General features: G+C 44.7%; 1 protein-coding gene across 1 annotated transcript; it reads left to right on the forward strand.

Moving 5' to 3' along the window:
* The first annotated feature begins 210 nt into the window (after positions 1 to 210).
* Positions 211 to 23,211, forward strand: EVX1 (even-skipped homeobox 1). The gene is made up of 3 exons (XM_068131548.2): positions 211 to 613; positions 1,213 to 1,469; positions 22,354 to 23,211. The coding sequence occupies exons 1-3, from the start codon at positions 211 to 213 to the stop codon at positions 22,915 to 22,917; spliced, it is 1,224 nt and encodes a 407-aa protein (XP_067987649.2). The 3' UTR covers positions 22,918 to 23,211.
* The last annotated feature ends 998 nt before the right edge of the window (positions 23,212 to 24,209 follow it).

The raw sequence follows: 24,209 nt of genomic DNA on the forward strand, positions 1-24,209 counted from the left end.
TTCCTCCTCCTGCCCACGGACCACCTTCGCACGGTTGGGACAAGCTCGGACTGTGCTCTGCAGTTAAAATAAGAACCCCGGGTCCGATGGGTCCTCGACGCGCCCACGGTCTACAAGTACCGAAGGTCGCTGATAAAACGGCGGCACTGGGTACTCGCTAGGTTCCCGGGTGTGAGTGTCAATGTCCGACGTCGACGAGACGGACCGGGAATGTGGACAACCCGCAGAGACGGAGTCGCCATCGACTGGCCTTTGAGCGACGCGGCGGGTCGCGTCCAGTCCGTGCTGTCCGACATTCTGTCCACAGAGGCCGGACGTCGGAACGGAGAGCGCTCGGCCTGCGCGGCCCTGTGCATCACACCCAACGGCGCGGAGAGCGCGGGTACCCGTGCGGACCCTCACGGGTACCGGGGCAGGGTCAGTGCATACGGACGATCTTCTTCACCCGAACGGTCGTCCCTCTCGAACCGGAGGGTCTCGCCTGGGGGACGGCGTGACGGACCCGAGGCGGTGCCTGAGACCGAGGAGAGTTCAGAAGAAGAAGATCACCGGTCGCTCGGTTCGTGCGGAGCAGTGAGCAGGTCGCCGAGCTACGGCACAGGTACCAGTACCGGTATGTCCATTGAACCCAATTTACTCCATTCACGTAAACTCAATCTTTTTGTAAGCAAACGTTCGGACACATTGCACCGGTAATTTATTTTAAATGTTCTTGTATTTTAATTTGTGTTTGGTTTAATTTATCATTATATATAAAATAATGTAAATACATGTTTTTTTTCCTCTCGTGAACCTTTTCGGATCCTTTGATAAATCGATTTACGAGCAATTTACTGGATTTTCGTAACTTTGTTTCGTATTTTTAATATATAACGTTAGAATAATATAATGATCGGTTGAGACCAATAATAATCATTAATTTAATAATAATTATATGTCGGCCTACATTTCGTAAATCCGATCGAAAATGTGTTTGTGATTTGTCGTTGTGCTGTAAATGCGGAAAGTTTTCCTCGTTTTTCGTTAACGATTTTCATTAAACGGTGGTTTTATTTATTTATGGGGTTCGTGCAACGCACACAACCGATGTTTGCGACGCATCTAGTTCACGTCTTGTTGCGTGCAACCCCGACAGGTGCGCATCCGTCCCGTGTCCGACGTCATTCACCCCCCACCGCCCCCACCCTCCTCCCATTCCCTGCTTCGACACAGCCTCGCACGACGTCCGAAAAGTGTCCACGCGGAACGAGAGAGGAGTCGAAACCCCCCGTTCTGCTCTGTGTCCGAGTCCTGGAGATGGGGTCGTCCCACCTACCCCGGGGTCCGACCAAGCGCGCAGGTACCGGACTGCCTTCACTCGCGAGCAGATCGCGCGGCTCGAGAAGGAGTTCTACCGTGAGAACTACGTGTCGCGGCCGAGACGCTGCGAGCTGGCGGCGGCGCTCAACCTACCTGAGACAACCATTAAGGTGAGAGGGAGGAATGGGAGTGGGAGGGTACAGACAGAGAGTGGTCGGTCTGGGCATCTGAATTCACTTTGCTGCTCTGATTTTCCCCATTTCATGTTTCGCGTATTGGTGTTTTGACGTCACCATGCACCAGACTTTCTCTATACAGGTTGTCGGTGCTACCGAAGCAGTTCCTTTGGGTAGGGTTACGACCAGGGACGGGTCGCCACTCCGACGCAGGATATACAAGCGTGTGTGCAGGAATTTGTAAATTGTTCAGGATGCCGGCGATAATCGCTTACTTTTCACGATGGACAACGTGGGATCTTCCACATTTATTTACCGTTGATGAATCACCCTGCCTGTGAAACATCAGGATAGGAGTTAATACCTGGGTCGGGATTCGAACCCCAGCTAGACCGCTCAGTGCAGAGGATGCATATCTCCAAGTCTATCCTGCCATTCCATATCGTTTATATAACGATATTTTTCATCATCATTTATATTATAACTTCACAAAACGTTGGAGATTAAAAATCTCAACTGTTGCAAAACTATTGCCATAGTTGTTATCTACGTACAGGTTATTGCATTGATCCCTGGTGATGTTATTGAATTGATTATTGATGATGTCATTCAATTGATCCCTGGTGATGTCATTGCATTGATTAATTGGTGATGTCATTGCATTGATCCCTGGTGATGTTATTGAATTGATCCCTGGTGATGTCATTGCATTGATCACTGGTGATGTCATTGCATTGATTCTTGATGATGTCATTCAATTGATCCCTGGTGATGTCATTTAATTGATTCCTGGTGATGTCATTGCAATGATCCCTGGTGATGTTATTGAATTGATTCCTGGTGATGTCATTGCATTGATCCCTGGTGATGTTATTGAATTGATTCCTGGTGATGTCATTGCATTGATCCCTGGTGATGTCATTGAATTTATTCTCGATGATGTCATTCAATTGATCCCTGGTGATGTTATTGAATTGATCCCTTGTGATGTCAATGCATTGATCCCTGGTGATGTCTTTGCATTCATTCCTGGTGATGTCATTCAATTGATCCCTGGTGATGTCATTGAATTGATTCCTGGTGACGTCATTGCATTGATCCCTGGTGATGTCATTTAATTGATCCCCAGTGATGTCATTGCATTGATCCCTGGTGATGTCATTGAATTTATCCCCAGTGATGTCATTGAATTGATTCCTGATGATGTCATTGAATTGATCCCTGGTGATGTCATTGAATTGATCCCTGGTGATGTCATTGAATTGATCCCTGGTGATGTCATTGAATTGATTCCTGGTGATGTCATTTAATTGATTCCTGGTGATGTCATTGAATTGGTCCCTGGTGATGTCATTGAATTGATCCCTGGTGATGTCATTGAATTGATCCCCAGTGATGTCATTGCATTGATCCCTGGTGATGTCATTGCATTGATTCCTGGTGATGTCATTGAATTCATCCCCAGTGATGACATTGAATTGATTCCTGATGATGACATTGAATTGATTACTGGTGATGTCATTGAATTGATTCCTGGTGATGTCATTGAATTGGTCCCTGGTGATGTCATTGAATTGATCCCTGGTGATGTCATTGAGTTGATCCCCGGTGATGTCATTGCATTGATCCCTGTTGATGTCATTGAATTGATTCCTGGTGACGTCATTGAATTCATCCCCAGTGATGACATTGAATTGATTACTGATGCTGACATTGAATTGATTCCTGATGATATCATTGAAATGATCCCTGATGATTTCATTGAATTGATCCCCAGTGATGTCATTGAATTGATCCCCGGTGATGTCATTGAATTGATCCCCGGGGATGTCATTGCATTGATCCCTGGTGAGGTCATTGAATTGATCCCCGGTGATGTCATTGAATTGATCCCCGGGGATGTCATTGCATTGATCCCTGGTGATGTCATTGAATTGATCCCCGGTGATGTCATTGAATTGATCCCTAGTGATGCCATTGAATTGATCCCCCGGTGATGTCAACTTTCCGAACAATGTGCGTCAATCCTCACAATACGATCATCTGCTCTTCTTGTAACCGGCTGTTTCGGGTTCCTCGATTAGTTCCTACATTTGCTCCGACCGATATTTGCTCCGACCGGAGACCATTCTGGGAATGATGATTGTGCCGTTCATTTTCTACATTCGCGTTTTTCCCTTTCTCGGTCTTTGTCGTCCGTCAATATTTTTACCTCCTTGGACGCGTTGTTTCCTTCTGCTCCTATTGCTGCTGCTGTCGTTGATGTTGTTGTTGTTGCTGCTGTTGTTGTGGTAAGTCTATTATTATACAGGGTGGAAAACATTTGATCATCCTGAGATTTTCTTTGTAATGCAGGTGTGAATAAATTTCAAATTTCATTCAATTGCCTGGGACACTAATTTTTTTATTCAGGTAATAATGGGACAATTTAACATCAGAGCAGAACCTTCAATCCCACACCAGTGCGACGAATACTGAAGGAAGACATTGCAAGGACATTTTCCTTTAAAAAATTTAACACTGAAAAATGAGGACCCCAGTATCAATGACATCATCTTCTCTGATGAGTGACGTATCTACATTAATGGGATAATTCATAAACGGAATTGCACATTTTGGGGATTGTACAATACACAAGAACATGAAGAAGAAGCATCACTTCGCTCTCCGAAAATCACCGTCTGGTGTGGATCAAGTTCGTCACAAATCTCTCTTTTAATGAAGGTTTAATGAAGGTTTTAATAAGGAAAGACAGTACGTGTGACGTCATATCGTTATCTTCACACAATGAAGACTTACCGAGCGTCAGGTTGAGAGATAATGAAAATCTACGGTTTCAACAAGATGGAGCCACATCCCGCACCTCAAATGAATGTCTCACTTGAGTGAGAGAAACATTTTATCAGTTCACAGAACAGAATTCCCAGATTCCCTTGACTTGACACCGCTGGATTGTTTTCATGGAAATTACTCACGACACTTGGTAGAGCATCTACCTACATCTATCTACACCTGCCAGGTGAACAATTTATGTTTTGTGTCCCACTGATAGGCCGGATATGGATTCGGACCTGAACCGAAATGCACATCCCATTATCCCATTAATGTAGCCTCCTCACTCTCTGCAGACCTGGACAAAATCACAGACTGGTCAAACAAGTGGAACATGTCTTTCAATCCTGACAAATCTCACACTCTTACAATGTCTCTCCGAAAGGACCGACTGGACAACCCTCCCATCTACTTTCTCAACAATCCTCTCCAAGAAGTTCTGTCGCTCAAGCTTTTGGGTCTCACTATCTGCCATGATCTTTCTTGGGAAAACCACATTTCCAAGCTGGCCTCCAAAGCCAGTCGCCGACTGGGCATCCTCCGTCGTGCGAAGTCCTTCCTTGGCACACCTGAGCTCCTCACCACATACAAGGCTTTCATCCGCAGCTCAATGGAATACTGTTCCCCCCTCTGGGCTGGTGCTCCTGCCTCACACCTTGCTCGGCTTCACGCTGTTGAGGCCAAAGCTTTCAGAATCATTGGAATCTCCTGCGATGTAGTCAACGCCGAGGGCCTTTCACTCACTCACCGCAGGCAGGTTGGTGGTCTTTCTGTCTTCTACCGACTCCTCTCCGGCCTTGCTCCCCCAGCTCTCTCTGTGCTCTGTCCCCCCAATATTCCTTCAGGTCGCACAAGATCTGCCTGCAACCCTCTTATGGTTAAACTGCCAAAGTCTAGGCTCTCTGCTCACCTTCACTCTTTCATTCCCCTTTTCTCCCGCCTCTGGAACAAACTCCCCCACTCCCTTCAATCCCACTCCTCCCTCCAGGTCTTTAAAACAGCTGTTCACCACCATCTCTTATCTTCCCCCATCGAAAACCTTGATCTTTTCTACCCCCGGTAATTCACCCCAGAGTCCTTGCAGTGTTCATATGTTTTAATCCTCTCCCACCTCCCCCCAAGTCCTCCCGATGTCCCTGCTCTCAAATGTTGTGTTTGTGTCCTTCCCCTTCTTCCCCCTCTCTTTTGTGTCCTCCCCCCTCTCTCCCCATCTTGTCTGCCGCTCCCCTTGTTTTTTGTGTTTTGTGTGTCGGTTTGTCTTTTTGTGTGATTAATGTTTGCTCTTTCACGAGCCTCGATCTTGTATACAAAAAAAAAAAAAAAAAAAAAAAAATATATATAATCGGCTTGTTCTTGTCACCTGACCAACTCATTCACCAAGTTTCGGCTGAATCCGTCCATAACTTTTTGAGACATCCTGCTTATAGACAGACAAACAGGAATGAAAATATAACCTCCGTCCACCTTCAGTGACACAGGTAACTAGGCAAAGATATCGTCCACACTGGTTCGGCTTAATCGTCGAGTAAAAGAAAAGTAAATAAATAAATTGATACCCTGCTATGCAGAAGTAACAGGTGCATGGGACAGGTGACACTTTGGGCAGGTAGAAGTAGCATCCTTGAGGATGAGGGTTGTTCATGTTAAACCTGTGTTCATGTAAAAACTGTGTGCATAATAAACCAGTGTTCATGATAAACCAATGTTCGTGTTACACTGTGTTCATGTAAAAACTGTGTGCAAAATAAACCAGTGTTCATGATAAACCAATGTTCGTGTTACATCTGTGTTCATGTTAAACTGACGTTCATAATAGATTAGTGTGATATCCTTGAGGGGGTGTTAATGTTAAACTTGTGTTCATGTAAAAACTGTGTGCAAAATAAACCAGTGTTCATGATAAACCAATGTTCGTGTTACACTTGTGTTCATGTTAAACTGACGTTCATAATAGATTCGTGTGATATCCTTGGCGGGGTGTTAATGTTAAACCTGTGTTCATGTAAAAACTGTGTGCATAATAAACCAGTGTTCATGATAAACCAATGTTCGTGTTACATCTGTGTTCATGTTAAACTGACGTTCATAATAGATTAGTGTGATATCCTTGGGGGGTGTTAATGTTAAACCTGTGTTCATGTAAAAACTGTGTGCATAATAAACCAGTGTTCATGATAAACCAATGTTCGTGTTACATCTGTGTTCATGTTAAACTGACGTTCATAATAGATTAGTGTGATATCCTTGGGGGTTGTTAATGTTAAACCAGCGTTCATTACCTATAAAACCGAGGGTGGGTGCAGCTTATGTTTTCACCTCTGTCTGTCTGTTTGTTTGTTTGTTTGTGAACAGGATATCTCAAAAAGTTGTGGTTGGATTTGGACAAAATTTGGTGGAGAGGTTGGGTTTGTGACATGTAGGGATTGATTCCGTTTTGGTGAAGATTTGAATCTGGATCTGGATCAGAGAATTTCTAAAGTGATTCTTCGTTGAGAGATGGGGCTAAAACCAATATATCGCACAATATCTCAAAACGTTATGGACGGATTCGGATGAAACTTGGTGGATAAGTTGGTCAGGTGACAAGAACAAGCCGATTATATTTTAGTTCAGGTCCGAATCCAGATCCGACGAATCACTGGGATACAAAATGGAAACTGTTCAGCCTGGCGGAGGTATGCTCTTTACCGAGGGCCGTTCTAGAGTTAAACCAGTGTTCATGTTAAACCAGTGTTTATAATAAACCGGTGTGATATCCTCGAGGGTTGTTCTTGTATATCTTGAGGGTTTTTCTCTTGTTGTTAACTCCTTCGGAACGAAGTATCTTCGGAGAATCCTTGGCTATCACTGGTCGGACTTTGTTTCCAACGAGCGGTTGCTGAGAGAGACTCAGGTGAGATTGGTTACCTGTATGGTCCGTGAGCGTCAGCTGCGGCTGTTTGGACATGTGGCTCGTTATCCGGACGCTGATCCAGCTCACCAGGTACTCTCAGCTAGGTAGCCTCGTGAGTGGAGGAGGCTAACGGGCCTCGTTGTTGCAGCAGATTGATCGGCATCTCAAGGAGATAGGGATGGGCCAGGTATGAGCCTGAGGGATAGGCCAGACGGAGGCACCGGTAACCTGGAGTACCGTCGCAAGTGGATGTGGAGACGCGCTGCTCCGGCGCATGCTCCCATATCTATGCTCCGGCGCATGCTCCCATACCTGTGCTCCGGCGCATGCTCCCATACCTGTGCTACGGCCCATGCTCCCATACCTGTGCTCCGGCGCATGCTCCCATACCTGTGCTCCGGCGCATGCCCCCATACCTGACACGACCTGACCTTGTTCTTGTAAAAACTTGTAAGCTCTAATCTGCTCATGGTTACTCATACTTGTAATGGGAATTCTCTTTTCGATTCCTTTTGGAGGGGAGAAAACAAAATGATAAAATAAATAATGGAAGCGAGAGCACAGGTGCACTGACAATGGACACATGTGAAGAACAGAGGTCTGAGATCACTCTGAGTGTAACGTGTACTTCAACATTGATTAATCTCTCATTTTGCACCTGGTGCTGGTTTCAAATACAACCTGCTACATACTGTGCACGTGGATTGGAATTGGCTTTGGAGCTGATGGTATGAAGGATGAATGAATACATTGTTGAGCTCCGGACTTTTTATTTGGATTATTATTATTATTGTTGTTGTTTTGTTGATTTTGATATCGATTATTTTAAAGATATTATTATAAAGATATTGATTATTTTATTATTTCACTTCAATCCTTGTTTATCTACGAATTTTTTTTCTCGAGTCGAGGCTCATGGAAGAGCTATAACACAAAACAGATCAGGACGCAACAGAACAAAAGGAACTGCAGGAGGAGCGGAGGGAAACGCCAACAGCAGGGCCGAAGGACAAAATGAGCGGAGACGGACAATGGATGCGGGTAACGATGATGGGTAGGGGATAACGTAAGGAGTCGTTAACATGGATACAGAACAGCGACCAATTTTTTTTGGGGTATGGAGGGGGATTTAACAGGTGTTGAAAAGGTGATGGTTTGGATAGAGGAGGTGGGGGGGGGAAGGGGAGATTGAATTTTAAAGTTATTCACCTTATCTCTGGAGTTATGCAACACACCGTTCATAAAGTGATGGTAACCTGTCACTGCGAATAAGAAAATGTATAGAACAGAGGGGACGACTTATTGCGCACTAGGTGTAAGTTTTGAAACTTAACAACCGTATTAATATTTTACAATTTACAACTTCTTTCGTATCTGTCACTGGTATCGACTTACAGGTATCACGATTTATGGGACAACGACATTTTACCGAGCGCCGGGGTGCCCACCTTGTATTATTATCCCGTCCCACCTTTTCCCACCCCCACCATCCCTGCGCAACAGGAGATGGGTTTTCATCAAATGTTCAACAAAGTTCTATTACGAGAATATGGACAAGACAAATTAAGCATTTTGTCAAAAGGTCAGCATCACCTAAAATCATCAATTTTCATTAAATTGACCCGTAATTTTAATTTGCCATTTGAGCTTTTGTCATCAAATTTTCAAAAGGTCAAAGGTCAGCATCACCTAAAATCATCAATTTTCATCTGAATGACTTGAAATTTTAAGAATTTACTTTTTGTATCGCGGAGTTTATTCACCAATGAAAAGCCAGAAGACTTTTGTTTTTCTAGATGAAAAGGTCAAAGTTGCACAAAATCGTCAATTTTCATTGATTTATTCATTTATTTTGCTGTTTTTGTCATGTTTAGCAGACGGAAGAAGAAGTCGAAGAGTCTGAATACAAAGCAGATGGGCTTTGCATTTTGAAATGCTTTCTAGTTTGTGTTTTAAATTCTATTCCGTCGTTACCGATCGTTTCAAAAACCATTTCACAAAATATATGAAATGACATTAACCGCTTTTTATTGATAACTCACACTGGTTTAATGAAGGCCTTGTTTCCTTCCATGTTAAGGACACGTGTTATTATTGTTGGTCGTATGCAGCCTGTGGTTGCTCGTTACATCATTTCTGGAAGTGTGGCTGTGTCACTGATGCAGTGTCCCTGTTGCCAGGTAAGCTGGTGCTCATTTTGTCGAATTCCTAAAGATGATATAATCTGAGTCAACCCACGGCACGACAGGGACTCAAATGCAAGACCTTAATATCTCACCTTAACCGTTACACCAACACTAGGTTTACACGTGTAGTACATCTGTGTGTCGCAATAACTCTTAATCATGAAAACCTCCTGTCATGTACATCTCAATTAGGGGACACGTCGGGACATCCCCTCGAGCAGCTGTTCTTGGCCCATTATATTAACTTCCAACAATTACACGTTGGCCAAGCTGTTCCAGGGGATGTCCCACAACGCACCACCATTTTGTCAACTTGGATATTATATTATATATCTTATCTACGCAAACTATGCGAAATTCGCTTTAAAACATATTTATCTGGGTCACTTTCTTTGGGATCATATTTCCGTATGTACCGTTTATTTTTTTAAACAACTGCAGGTCAACCGTTATTTGCTTCACCAGTGCCCCCCCTGTCGCCCCCCCCCCCCCCCACCCAACACCCCCTCCCCCGTCGCCCCAGCCTTCTCTCCCCTTCCCCACACCGTGTATACAAAGATAGGTGGGGGAATACCTGACAGCCATCACGTTTTGTTTAAAGCCCGAACCCCATTATCCTAACACATGAATTTCCCTTTCTTGTTACCTCCGCCAATCTGTACACCAAATTTCGTCCGGGTCGTCCACAACTATTTGAAATATTCTGCTCAGACAGAAAAAACAGACATGGGTGAAAATATACCCTGCATATACCTGCCCGAGGTAACTATAGAACGGCACTCGGTAGAGCGCATAGGCCTACCTTCGCCCGGTTGAACAGTTTACATTTTGTATCCACTGTTAGGCTAGATCTGGATTCGAACCTGAGCCAAAATCTTCACCACCAAAATCGGATCATTTCATGCTTGTCACACACCCAACAAGTCCACAAAATTTCTTATTCACAACTTTTTGAGATATCCTGCTCCCAGACAAACAAACCGGGGTGAAAACCGGAGGTAATAATAACAATAATGGAGGCCCATATTTATAACAAAGCTTCAGGGCATTCACGACAAGTCGAGAAACTATTCAAGGCTTGAACTTTAACCCCGGATAGATCAACACTCGTCTTGCAGACATGACAGAGCGTGACGTCATGTTAGAGGAAATCTCTCTTTTTGATAGAAGCCTTGTGTCCGTCTGTATCGTGGACAGGTATAATAATGGATGGAATCAACAGGTATAATAATGGTACGTTAACAACCAAAGGAGGCAAGGAGAAGCTCGCTTTTTGGGCTTTAATCCTCTTTTGCTCGACGAAGGTTAACCCTTAAACATCAGATACTCCTTCCTTCCCACGTGGTTAGCATACCTCGATGAACGTTCTTTATTTTGTTAACACACATTTTTATTTGTTGGGGAGATTCCCAATCCTGGCTTCAATCAAGTCTTCGTAAAATATCCCATCAAAATCATGGCATTTTCACAGTGATACTTCCAAAAGGCTCTTTTGTTCACCAATGTTAGGAAAAACTCAATCTTCTGTATTAAAATGTTTGGTGATGAAATCTCTCAAGACACTTCTCAGTTGGTGCAACCTCTGTGAGCAAAGTATAGTTGTTCGTGTTTGGAATCATTAGAAGCGAACTGAGCAGTCATCGCAACTGACTTATCAATAAATATAAAACTAGGTCCATTTTTCCTTTATAATTGTGCAGGGAACCAGATTACACCAAAAGGAAGTAAGTCATGGGTGGATGGACGGCAGGAGACGGAGAAACGATTTTGTCTTTAATTTGCACATCCATCACAGCTACACCAATACGGAACTTTCAAAATGATGTATTCAGCCCCAGAATGCTCTGCGCACGTGCGCAGAAACCCCTGGCAACAACTTTCATGGTGGTGGCCGAACGTATATCATGCATGCCAGATAAGGATTGTAACATAAAATGTCTCACAAAGCTTCTAAAAGAAGTCGAAAATACTTGGAAAAGTACCTGAAACAAAAGGGTTTGTCTCTGTACAACAAAATACTTGGGAGAACCTTCTGATAAACTCACCCAAAAAGTTAATATGTTGTAGCCCGTATTACAAAAACTCCCGACGATGTGTAAGGCCTGTGGACAGGCGCGTTCTACCCGACCTTTGTGATCATCCTTGTCAGTGAGTGGACTTTGACTCTTGTGGAATTACCTCGTGTGGAATTACCTCGTGTTGTGGAATTACCTCGTGGAGTGAGAACATGGCAGGCTTGGTGATTATTTAATGGAAGTCTTCAATTTTAAAGCCGATGCGTAGTTACCAACATTCAGGCAGACTTCACACAGGAAGACACCGTATCTGGTTTGTACGCTTCTTAACACCGATGGTAAGGTCAGATCCAGTGCTTGTGAATGCACAGAGTAAGTTTAAAATGATGATATTTACTATTAGTCATGTTTGGAATGGAGGGGTGGTGTGTGTGGGCTGTGAACACCGTTATTGATATTTTTTTTGTTTGGTTCCGGGGCCGCGAGATAAAAAAAAATACGAGATGTTTGCATATATTGGTAAAAGAAGAAACGTCCTTGTCTGGGTGTGTGCGGTGTGTGATGTTCATTGTTATCTCCATAATTTGGATTTCAGAAGGTGGAACGGACCCCTCCCAGGACTCGAAGTATCCACCTCCGCTTGTGTGAAGGATTGCGATTCATGGGCTAAGTTGTGTAGTTTTCTTGTTCTCAGAGTTTTGTTCCAAGGGCTCTTTTCAGGATCGTCACTGAGCCCCATACAGCCTCCAACTGTCGTTTGTTTGTCCTAATGTTCCCAGGGATGGGTTTTAAGATCTCTGTAAGGTTCTTTTTTATCATTACCATTGCCGCAATTGTCACTTGTACAATTTTGGCATTCTTCAGCTTCCAGGATATTTTCACTTTATTCTTGAGGTGTTGATATTTGATCTTTTTCATGATTCCTGCATTATTTAGACCAAAGTCACTGGGTACTGAAACCTCAATCAGCAATGCTGTCTTTTCATTTTTGTTCCTGAGTACTATGTCTGGTCACAATGTTTTGTTTTCTCTCTTCAAGCTGGATGGGATCATCAAGTCGTACATGAGCATTTTGTCCTTGCTTTCAATTATTGCTTTTGGTTCAAGTTTCCAAGAGGACATTGAAATTTCTGCATATGTGCCAGTTAATTACTCTACATACATTGTTGTGCCTTTGGGTGTACAGCTGCTCTGACATGAGTTTTCTTACACCCCAATAGGAGGTGACTCGTACTTTGTTTCTACCTTGCAGAACCTACACTCTTTTTTTGTATACAGAATCAAGGTTCGTGTAAGAGCTAACACATTAAACATGAAAACATGCACTGACACATAAAACATACAATGAAGGGAGCGGGAGACAAGAGGGGGAGAGAGGAAAGCACACAAGCACAACAAGAGTAGAGAACAGGGACGTCGGTAGATCTGTGGAAGGGAGAGGGCTGGGGGAGGAGGGAGGGTGGGGGTTCGCGGTATAAAGCAAATGAACACTACTAGGAATTTCAGGAAAGAAGTTGGAGATTGAAAGAGGTGGATTTGCGGTGTTTTAACGGGGGTAGAAAAGATCAAGGTTTTGGATGGGGGAAGACAAGAGATGGTGGTGAACAGCTGTTTTAAAGACCTCGAGGGAGGGGAGAGATTGAAGAAAGTGTGGGAGATTGTACCAGAGGTGGGAGAAAAGAGGAATGAAAGAGTGAAGGTGAGAAGAGAGTCTAGATTTTGGCAGTTTAAACAGAAGAGGGTTGCTGGCAGATCTTGTGCATCCTGCAGGAATATTTGGGAGACAGAGCACAGACAGAACAGGAGGAGCAAGGCCGGAGAAGAGTCGGTAGGCGATAGAAAGCCCGGACCAACATGCCTGCGGTGAGCAAATGAAAGGGCCTCAGAGTCAGCTTCATCGTGGGAGATATAAATGATCGTGAAAGCTTTGGTTTCTACAATGTGAAGCCGAGCAAGGTGTGAGGCAGGAGCATCAGCCCAGAGGGGAGAGCAGTACTCCGTCAAGCTGCGTATGAAAGCTTTGTATGTGGTGAGGAGCTCAGAAGTGCCCAGAAAGGACTTTGCATGGCAGAGGATGCCCAGTCGGTGACTGGCTTTGGAGGCCAGCTTGGAAAGGTGATTTTCCCAGGAAAGATCATGGCACATAGTGAGACCCTAATGCTTGAGTGACAGAACTTCTTTGAGAGGATTGTGGAAAATGTAGATGGGAGGGTTGTCCAGATGGTCTTTTTGGAGAGACATAGTGAGATAGTGAGATTTGTCAGGATTGAAAGACATGTTCCACTTGTTTGACCAGTCTGTGATTTTGTCTAGGTCTGCAGAGAGTGAGGAGGCTGTAAACTGCCGATTTGAGGGATGAGGAATGGAGCGGCAGAGAGTGGAGTCGTCAGCAAAAATATAGAGAGGATTTTCCAGAGAATCAGATGGATCGTTGATGAAGACCAGAAAAAGTACAGGGCCCAGAACACTGCCTTGAGGAAATCCAGCCTGAACAGGAAGGAGAGATGAAAGAAACCCATTCAGGGCCACACGTTGACTGCGACCAGAGAGGAAGTCTGCAAGCTATGCGTGGAGATTTCCATGGATACCACAAGAGGAGAGTTTGGTGAGCAGGGTGGGGTACCAGACCGTATCTAAGGCACGAGATATGTCAAGTGAGACAGTTCTGATTTCCTGTTTGGCGTTGAGGAGCTCCATCCATTATTGAGACAGCTGAAGCAGCATGTCGAGAGTAGAGTGACCTGGTCTGAATCCAAATTGATGATCAGAGATTAAGCCATTGGAGAAGAGGAAGGATTTGATGTCAGAAACGATGATGGATTCCATGACCTTGCTGATTATTGGGAGCAGGCTGATTGGTCTGTAGTTGCAAGGATCTGTTTTTGCACCATTTTTGTGTAAAGCGGTAATGTTGGCTGATTTCCAAGCAGATGGCAGATGACCTTGAGCAAAAGAGGGTGAAGAGAACAGAGAGTGGGAGTGAAAGAGCGGAAGAACAGGCTTTTAGGACCCGTGGGCTGATGCCGTCAGCATCACCCCCTCAGTTGTAGAATCATAGTCAAAGTTTGTCAGAAACTTCTCCACCTTGTCAGGAGAGAAGGACACAGAGTCCAGGAGCAACTGGGTTCGATTGGGTAAGGTGGGTACAGAGAGAGATGGGTTTGGGACACAAGATTTTGAGGCAAACACAGAGTTGAGGCATTCGGCTTTTTCACGTGCAGTGTCAGCTGTGTAGCCAGCCGTTTGAGGTAAGAAAGGGGATGGAAGGGGCACAAACACCAGAAACAGATTTGACCAGACACCACCAGGATTTGGAGGAGGGAGACAGGTTTGAGAGTTCAGTTTTGAGATTAAAGATATCGTGTTTTCTGGCTCTCCTGAGGGTAGACACACACTTGTTCCGAGCTTGGTGGAAGGAACTGAGATTGCCTTCATTTGGATTTGCCTTCCATGAGGCAAAGGGAAGTTGTTTCAGGGCAACTGCCTTACCACAAAATTCTGTGTACCATGGATGGGAGGAAGGGTATGACAACTAAAGACGAGATGGGATAAATCTGTGCATGAGAGAGAGAGAGCAGTTTACTTTGGAAGAATTCCCAAGAAGAATTGATGCCAGAGGCAATAGTGATGGGAGACCAGTCCAGAAGATTGGTGGCTGCTTGAAGACGGTGCCAGTCGGCCTGAGTGAAATGCCAGATTCGTCGACGCTGAGGAGGCTCTCTGAGAATGGTCGGAGAGATGTCCACTTTAACAAACACATGATCAGATGAGCCGATTGGAGCAGAAGAAGAGCAGCAGACATTTGCAGGGAAGTTAGTCATAACCAAGTGTATAAGAGAAGATGCTCCGTTGACTGAGATCCGAGTCGGGAAATTGGCAGATTGTGTCAGTCCCAGTGAGTCGCAGAAGTCCTTTGCTGAGGTGCCATAGAAGGTTTTAGAGGTACCCAGAACCAGCCAGCTGGCATGATGGCAGTTGTAGTTGCCCCAAATGAGGAAGAGAGAGATGGGATAAGTGCATGGAAGTTGGTCCATGTTGTCAGACAGTGAGATGTGAATGGAGTCATCACTGTTTGGAGGACGATACAACACACATATGAACAAAAGGTGGGAGCGGAGAGGAAGCCGTAGCCAGAGGTACTCCTGGGGGTGGGATGGAGAGTGAGGAAAAGAGTTTTTGATGAAGGTAACAACACTGCCACCAGGACGAGGCTCAGGTAAGTCATACTGCAGGAGGGAGTAACCAGGAAGAGATATTAAGGAATCAGAGACATATTGAAGGAGGAAAGTTTATGTTAAGCAGATTAAGTCTGGTTTGTCAGAAGCAACCTGTATGGATGGAGAGATCAATCAGGTTTGAGTGATGTTCCCGGATGGTTGAGATCCATACCGTTAAGGAAGAGGGAGGGGGAGCTACAGGTACAGGACAGGGGAGGGGAGGTGTATGGTAAGATGAGGGGTGAGAGGGTGAGGTAGGGAGAGCTGTTGATAGCATGTCAGAGATTGCAGAAGAGCTCGGAGAAAGGGAAGGATGAGGAGGACAAAAGGTTTGATGGTGATGGGATGAGGAACAGTGAGGCGTTGTTTGAGGGGGGCAGAGCGAAGTAGAAGGTTGGAGGAGGTGGAGGTATGAGATGGAAGGGAGAGGAAGCGGGGAGGAGGCAGCTTTGAGGAAGAGGGGGGGTAGAGTGGGGAATTGGAGAAAGATGGTAGGGGGAGGGAGGGATTTGAAGGGTAGGGTGAGGGGGGAGATTTGAAAAGGAGAGGTGAGGGTGAGGGGGGAGTTTAGGAGGGGAGGGTGGAGGGGGGAGTTTAGAAAGTGGATGATTAATGAAAAACGAACATTTATTACAAACTGGGTTTATTGTGATTTTCAAGTCAGAGATCCGTTTGAAAACGTTAGAGTGTAATTTAGGTGAGTTTAGAGAATGTAGAAAGGAAGAACTATAAGAGATTTAATTTTATTTTGAAATGGAATGATTTGATGAGGACATTTAAGAAAACCTTTTAAGTAGGAAGAAGAACAGCGTGTTGTAATATACCACTGAATAAAACACTGCAGGAGAAAGTTTAAACATATTTAAACAAAACCATGAAAAACAATCTGGTAAAATTCCCTGAAGTGAGGGTGTGGATCTGAGAAAGCAGGAGAATGGGTTGAAATTGAAATGGAATTGGAAAGGTGAGTAATGGCTAGAGGTAGAAGAGGTAGAAGAAGAAAAAGCAGATAAAGGGGTTGGGGCGAGACAACACGCACGAGGTCGTGGGCGGAGGAGGGGACTGCGAGGAGAGAAGGTAATAATTTATTTATAAATAAAAAATTGTATTTAAGTCTTTAAACAAAGGGTAAGATGTTTGGGGGAAGGAAATAGGTGGTGAAGAGAAAATCAAAGAAAAAATCAATGCAGCAAAAGAAAGAACTTGAGTTTACAAAATACCGATGGGGTGAGGGAAGCCTCGAGGTACAGGCCCCACATGCAGTGCGAACAAGACGACTCATTACATACAGGTTTGCACGAATCACAAAACCAAGATCTAACTAGAAGCACACAGTAACACATGCACAGTAAAATAACCAGTGTAAATTTGACAATGACACGATTGGCAAAATACTTAACTTTGATGACGTGGAGACCTTGAAGGGCGCTGCCTCGCCAGAGGAACTGGAAGCAGAAGTCCCCAATTTGTCCGAATGACTCAGTCCCGCCATCTTCTTAAATCCATTGGTGTAGTGTCCTTAGTCTTGGGCATTAATAATGATTTGTTCTCCATCCCAGTTGAGCTGACCTCTTCTTAGCCATTCCAGTGATCCTTCATTGTCTATCCCCAATTTGTCCAACTTTTTTTTTTTGCTATATTTCCCTTCTCTTTTGTCTTTCTCCCAGTTGTCACTGTATATCTGCTGGTATTTCATCTTGTATTTTTCTTTTATCTTTTTTGCAATCGTTGAGGCTGTATTCGTTACTGTTTTCGGTTTGGTGCGTGACCTCTTCTAATTCCACCTGTTTTTGGAAGTTTTTTGTAATGTGAGTGAGAAATACCTTTTCTGGCTTGTTATGTTCATGCTTGTACACAAATTGTATCGGTAGTCTGTTGAACTTTTCACGTACTCTGCTAATCCTACAGTTGTAATTTGGTGCACTTCATTGAGTTCCATCAGGTCGTCACCTAGTTCTTTCCTTGGCAGGTAGATTATTGGGATGCATTGATCTTTGTAGAACATTTTGTGGATAGTGAGGAGTGTGTGTGTGTTTGTTTGTGTTTTATATCGACTGTCGCCGCTCGCCTATACTACTAGCCAACAGGAAATGGTATGAACCCGATATCTCTTATCCATAGATATTTCTCGCATTTCCTATATGTCCATGAGTGCAATTTACATTCAGGAACAGAAGAATTATGGTTATCTATTTTGAAATTGCCACTCTTTCGTATAAATGTTGAAAGTTATGTTTAAAAAGCTTATTTGAATTATAGATTTTGCGCTATCAACGGCAGTTTACAAGTGCCCGGTGCGCAGAACTAAGTCAGTCTAAACACATGCAGCGGATGCACAAAAGGCCTCGTTTAAAATTCATCCATCATTTTGAAAGTCTCGTATGCCATATTGCTAATTCAGTTTGGGCTGTGCCACAAGGTTCCACACTCAAGTTAACTCTCTGACGTACTTTAGTATATATTATTTTGTACAGGAGTAACTATGACACGGTTTCATTTGCAGGCTCACACTTTTATCAGAGTAACTACAAGGCATGTCAGAGTAATAGGTGGAGGAAACTTTGAGCGTTCTGTGGGTTAAACTTCAAATGACCTCACACACATTCCTATTGGCTGAATATCTGCTTTAAGACGGCCAATTAGCTTTCTGTATGTAGGAGATGGAATAACAAGTTCGGTTTGGGTCATATTGCAGAAGTTGAAAACTTGAATTGTATAAACAATAAAATTATTTATTTATTTATACCAGGATCACATCTTCTTACTCATGTTCTGGCTGCTCATTATGAAAGCCAGATATTATTTGAGTGGGAGAGGGATAAGGGGAGGCTCGTATTGCTCACTGCAAGATGACGTATTTGGACCAAATGACTCCGAGACAGACCCGGGTCGCACGTGCAAGCTTGTTTGACTTTGTTGTTTCCCAGACTCGTTGGTGTAATGAATGGTAAGATTGTCCGCTCTGAGTCTGGGAGGTCAGTGGTTTGAATCCCGACTGAGTTATACCAAAGACCTTAACGTGCTACGTGCTGCTTCCCTGCTCGACGCTTAACACTACACCTTAACAGGTGTAAAATCCGTGAAGTGTAAAATGTGACCAAGTCTGCCAGCAACCCTCTTATGGTTAAACTGCCAAAATCTCGGCTCTCTACTCACCTTCACTCTTTCATTCCTCTTTTCTCCCGCCTCTGGAACAAACTCCCCCACTCCCTTCAATCCCACTCCTCCCTCCAGGTCTTTAAAACAGCTGTTCACCACCATCTCTTATCTTCCCCCATCCAAAACCTTGATCTCTTCTACCCCCGCTAATTCACCCCAGATACACTTTTTTGAAATTCCAACTTCTTTCGTGGAAGTCCTTGCAGTGTTCATATGTTTTATACCTCTCCCACCTCACCCCCCAAGCCCTCTCCCTCCCACAGTTCTCTCGATGTCCCTGCTCTCAAATGTTATGTTTGTGTCTGTCCTTGCCCCTCTCTCCCAATCTTGTGTCCCGCTCCCCTTATTTTGTGTTTTATGTGTCGGTTTCACTTTTTGTGTGATTAATGTTAGCTCTTTCACGAGCCTCGATCTTGTATGTATACAAAAAAAAAATTAAGTCCTCAACCTCCCCCCTCTCACAAACCCCAAGTCCTCATTCTCCCCCTCCCAACCCGAAGGCGTCAATCTCTTCCCCACTCCAGCCTTCAAATCCGCCCCCCCCCCCCCCCCAACCACAACTGCTCAAACCCTCCCCCACCCACCCCAAAGTGAAAGTCTTCATCCTCCCCCCCTCTCTCAAAGCCTCAACCTCCCAAATCTGTCCTCCCCTCCACACCCTCTCGTGGCTCGTATAAACAAACGTGCATTTCCGCATGGAAACAGTGGAATATTTAACACTTTCCCCTCCCCTATAATGCATGAAAACGACTTTACAGAAACAATTCCTACGTGTCATGGCCTGTCACAGTCGCCTTTCCAACTCGCAATCCCACGAGATATGAGGAAAAGATATGTACCCATGAGCAGGTTAATTGTGCCAATACACGGCCTGAAAACAATTAACTCCTTTCTGATCTTTATCTTCATAAATATAAAGGACAAAGACCTTCATAATGACATGGGATTAGGCCTTGCTTGAGAGAATGCCGCATATTTATTTGGGAGGTCTAAAAGGCAACAGACCGCTCCCTCGATCATTGAGGCCTATCTTCACAAGGCCCTTGACGCCTATCTGTGTCCTTTTAACTGTTGCTTTGGTCGTTTTACACTGCAGGGAAAACTTATAGGGAGGGCAACTTATAGGGGAAAACTTATAGGGAGGGTATGGCGATTGTGAATATGACTGCTCCGAAGATGTCTTTGACTTCAGTCATCACCAACATGGTGACTGTATTGTTTTTTCAAGTTGGAATTGTGGGTGTAGTCAGTCGAGCTGTCCAACAAATGAAGGGAATGTTACACACAGACAGACGGACAGACGAACAAGCGTATTATTATACCAGTGGGGTCACCCGTGGGAATCCCACGGGCATGGACGTGTGACATTTGGACATCTTCATTTAGATGTTGCACATTCAGTTTTACGAAATGGTCACTGGAAATTTATCAGATCCACAAATAATGTAATCTACACAATGTATTTACTTCTGATAACATGTGAATGCATGTGTGTGCACATGGGAAATACAGTTTGAAATGTGTGATTACATCGCATGTACAATGTGACTTCAAGAGCTCAAATCCTCTCCCTCCCCACCCCCATCCCTCCCACATCACGCACACTGCACCAGGGAGTGGATCACCCACAGGGGAGTGGGTCACACACACACGGGGGGGGGGGGGGGGGAGTGGGTCACACACACACACGCACGGGGGAGTGGATCACACACACGGGGGGGGGGGTTAGTGGGTCACACACACACACACATGGGGGGGGGGGAGTGGAGTGGGTCACACACACACAGGGGAGTGGGTAACACACATGGGGTGGGGGGGGGAGAGGGGGAGTGGGTGTCATACACACACACACACACACACACACAATCTCGTTTTTTCATTTCTGTTCCTCACAATTCTGTGTCTCTCTTAATCACACAGACACACACACACACACACACACACACACACACAGGGGGGAGTAGGTCACACACACACCCAGGAGTTGGTCACACACACACACACACACACACACACACACACATCTCGTTTGTTCATTTCTGTTCCTCACAATTGTGTCTCTCTTATTCACGCAGACACACACACACACACACACACACACACACACACACACGGGAGTGGGTAACACACACGGGGGGGGGGGGGGAAGAGGGGAGTAGGTCACACACACACCCGGGAGTGGGTCACACACACACACACACACACACACACACATCTCGTTTTTTCATTTCTGTTCCTCACAATTCTGTCTCTCTCTTATTCACAGACACACATGCACACATACACATACATCCACACACACACACATATATATATATGCACATATATACACATATACACATATATACATCCACACACACATGTACACATATACATACTCCACACACACATCTTGTTTTTTTTTATTTTTGTTTCTCACAATTCTATCTCTTGTGATTTTCAATTCTTATGTGCAACGATCCTCCGATTCTTACGTCGAATTACACACACACACACACACACACACACACACACACACACGGGATTACAAACGCGAGTGGCGACACGTGTGTGTGTTTCTGTGTGTGTGTGTGTGTGTGTGTGTGTGTGTGTTTGTGCGTTTCTCTGTTGTATGTGTGTTTCTCTGGTGTGTGTGTGTTTCTTTGTGTGTGTGTGTTTCTGTGTGTATGTGTGTTTCTCGGTGTATTGTGTGTGTGTGTGTGTGTGTGTGTGTGTGTGTGTGTGTGTGTGTGTGTGTGTGTGTGTGTGTGTGTGTGCGTGTGTATTTTCGCTTTAAATTGTCTCTCTCTGCAACTGCTTGGCCGATCGATGATAAACTTTAAACATACGAGGGATTCACCTTGGAGAATATTTTATTGATAACTTGGACTCTTCAAAAACGATATATATAGCATGAAACATCATGCTATATAACGTTTTTGTCCCTTTTCAATGGTGAAGCATCTCTTTAAAATTTTGTATGACATCAATGACTTGGATGTGGAAGGCCATTTAGAGGAGGCCTAATATCTTGTGGCACCATTGATGTGAACATTCAAAGACTCAAAACGAAACAGCAAAAAGATCACCATGTGGTGTTTGCTGCATGTACACCTTAAACCTGGAAATATAATTTATTATACCCTGGGTACCTCAAACGAACACATGTCACCTTTCTATGAACAAGCAACGACCCTTGTTACAGGGAGGAAGGGGGGGCTTGTTATGGGGAGGGGAGGGACTTGTTATAGGGAGGGTGGGGCTTGTTATGGGGAGGGGAGGGGCTTGTTATGGGGAGGGGAGGGGCTTGTTATGGGGAGGGGAGGGGCTTGTTATGGGGAGGTTGGGGCTTGTTATGGGGAGGGGAGGGGCTTGTTATGTGGAGGGGAGGGGCTTGTTATGGAAATCGTTGGGGCTTGTTTATGTGGAGACGTGAGGTTGTTGAGGGAAAGGGGGGTGAGGCGTATTCCTCCGGTTGCGAATAAAAGGGGCGTATTTGGTAGTATCATCCAATGTTTACGTGAATATACCGGACCAGGTTAAAGATCAGTACTTGTAACGATTACGATGTGACGACAATGTTGTACCATTTCGCAGGTGTGGTTCCAAAACCGGCGCATGAAGGACAAACGACAACGGATGGCAATGAGCTGGCCGCATCCTGGAGACCCCGGGTTCTATACATACCTGATGAGTCAAGCTGCGGTAGCATCAGGTACTTTGCAGTACCAATTCCCACCGCACCTTCCGCTACCTTACTACTCTCCTGTAGGCCTGGCTGGTCCAAGTGGAGCGTCGGGGAGCGGGTTCCTGGCAGCCTCATTTCGCCCCCTGGACCCCTTCCGAGCTCTCTCGCATCCGTACCCGCGACCCGACCTTCTGTGCGCCTTCCGTCCACCACGCTTCTACCCAACTAACGCTTCCTCCACTCTACACCCGGTGTCGGGCTGTTCCTGTCTCAGTTGCCGCGTCGTCAATAGCGCAACAGCCGCGTCGCGAGCGCCCGGTCAGACCCCCCCCGAGCTGGGACCCTCCGTGGGAGGTTGCGTGACCAACACCGCCCCAGCAAGTGCCAGGAGCTCGGGCTTTGTGCCCTACGCGTCGCTCTTCACGGGCAAGCCGGCACCGCTGGTGCTGCAAAGTGCAAGAGGTCAGGACTGAGACGGCTTCGCTCCACAGATGACTGTCTGTCTGAAGGCGGCACCGTCAATGGAATGGCCCTCTGATGGGGGGGGAAACTTTCATTTGCATTAATTTCACAAAGAACAATGAATTGGGGTTGTCCAACACATGTTCTACTGTATGTACAGTGTCTGCACCAAGAACACATCAAATATTCCATTGGAATTATTGTGTGTGTGTGTGTGTGTGTGTGTGTGTGTGTGTGTGTGTGTGTGTGTGTGTGTGTGTGTGTGTGTGTGTGTGTGTGTGTGTGTGTGTGTGTGTGTAAGGATGTTTGTGAGGGTGTGTGTGTGTGTAAGGATGTTTGTAAGGGTGTGTGTGTGTGTGTGTGTGTGTAAGAGAGAGACAGGTGTAGATAAGCTTACCGGTAAATATAAATGACCGTGAGATCGTGGTTTAAACACCGCCAAATACTCAAAACTGTTCAAATCAGGGCATGGCCATTTTTTGTCCACACACTCCATAAACGACGAATGAAGAAGAACCACGAGGAAGGCAATTTGCTGTATTTGCCTTACAGTAATATCATCCTCCGAGTGCACAGGTGCTCCCTATCCGTTTATAAAAGCACAACAATGCAAACAAATGAATGAGTTTGTGTGTTTCGAATTGATTCCCTCACGTGTTTATATAATTATAACATGCTTTATGCAGATGTGAGATAAAATATTTATATTTACAGATGCCTATAAAACAGCACTGTTACAACTGCTCCTCATGAATCCGAATACAGAACAATAACCTGTTGTTTTCTCACCTGTGCTAAATAAACTACATCAAGCACATTGTGATGCGTAATGCAACAATTTTGGAGATTGTTTCTCTATTATATTCGTGATAAAATTAGCATTTTCAGTCACTGAGTATACCAGCCTCTCTTCCTCTATTATCTCGCTCTATCAATCATGATTTTTGACTACCTGTATTTAATTCCCTCGTCCACCTGTTTCAAGCACTCGGCAAACAGGAGAAATGGACAAACTGTGAATAGGCAAACAGTGGACAGATATTACAGGCTGGATGACAAAATGAGATCTCTCGCATCACGTCACCTTGGAAATGAACAAAATTTAATATAGTGTAAGATATGTTTTCAATTAGTTTTTGATTTTTTTTTTTTCACCTTTCTCAATTTGACTCGTAGTTTTTCCACAAGGAGTTCATTTATCTGTCCCACAGTCTACACCTGCATTGGTATATTGCACAACACTTCTCCATCTTCTATTGATTAGAATGTAGCCAATCCAATTTCTTTGTTGCCCATCAAGTGG

Source organism: Myxine glutinosa, chromosome 12, assembly GCF_964187855.1.
Source record: "Myxine glutinosa chromosome 12, kmMyxGlut1.1, whole genome shotgun sequence".
Classification (NCBI taxonomy): domain Eukaryota; kingdom Metazoa; phylum Chordata; class Myxini; order Myxiniformes; family Myxinidae; genus Myxine; species Myxine glutinosa.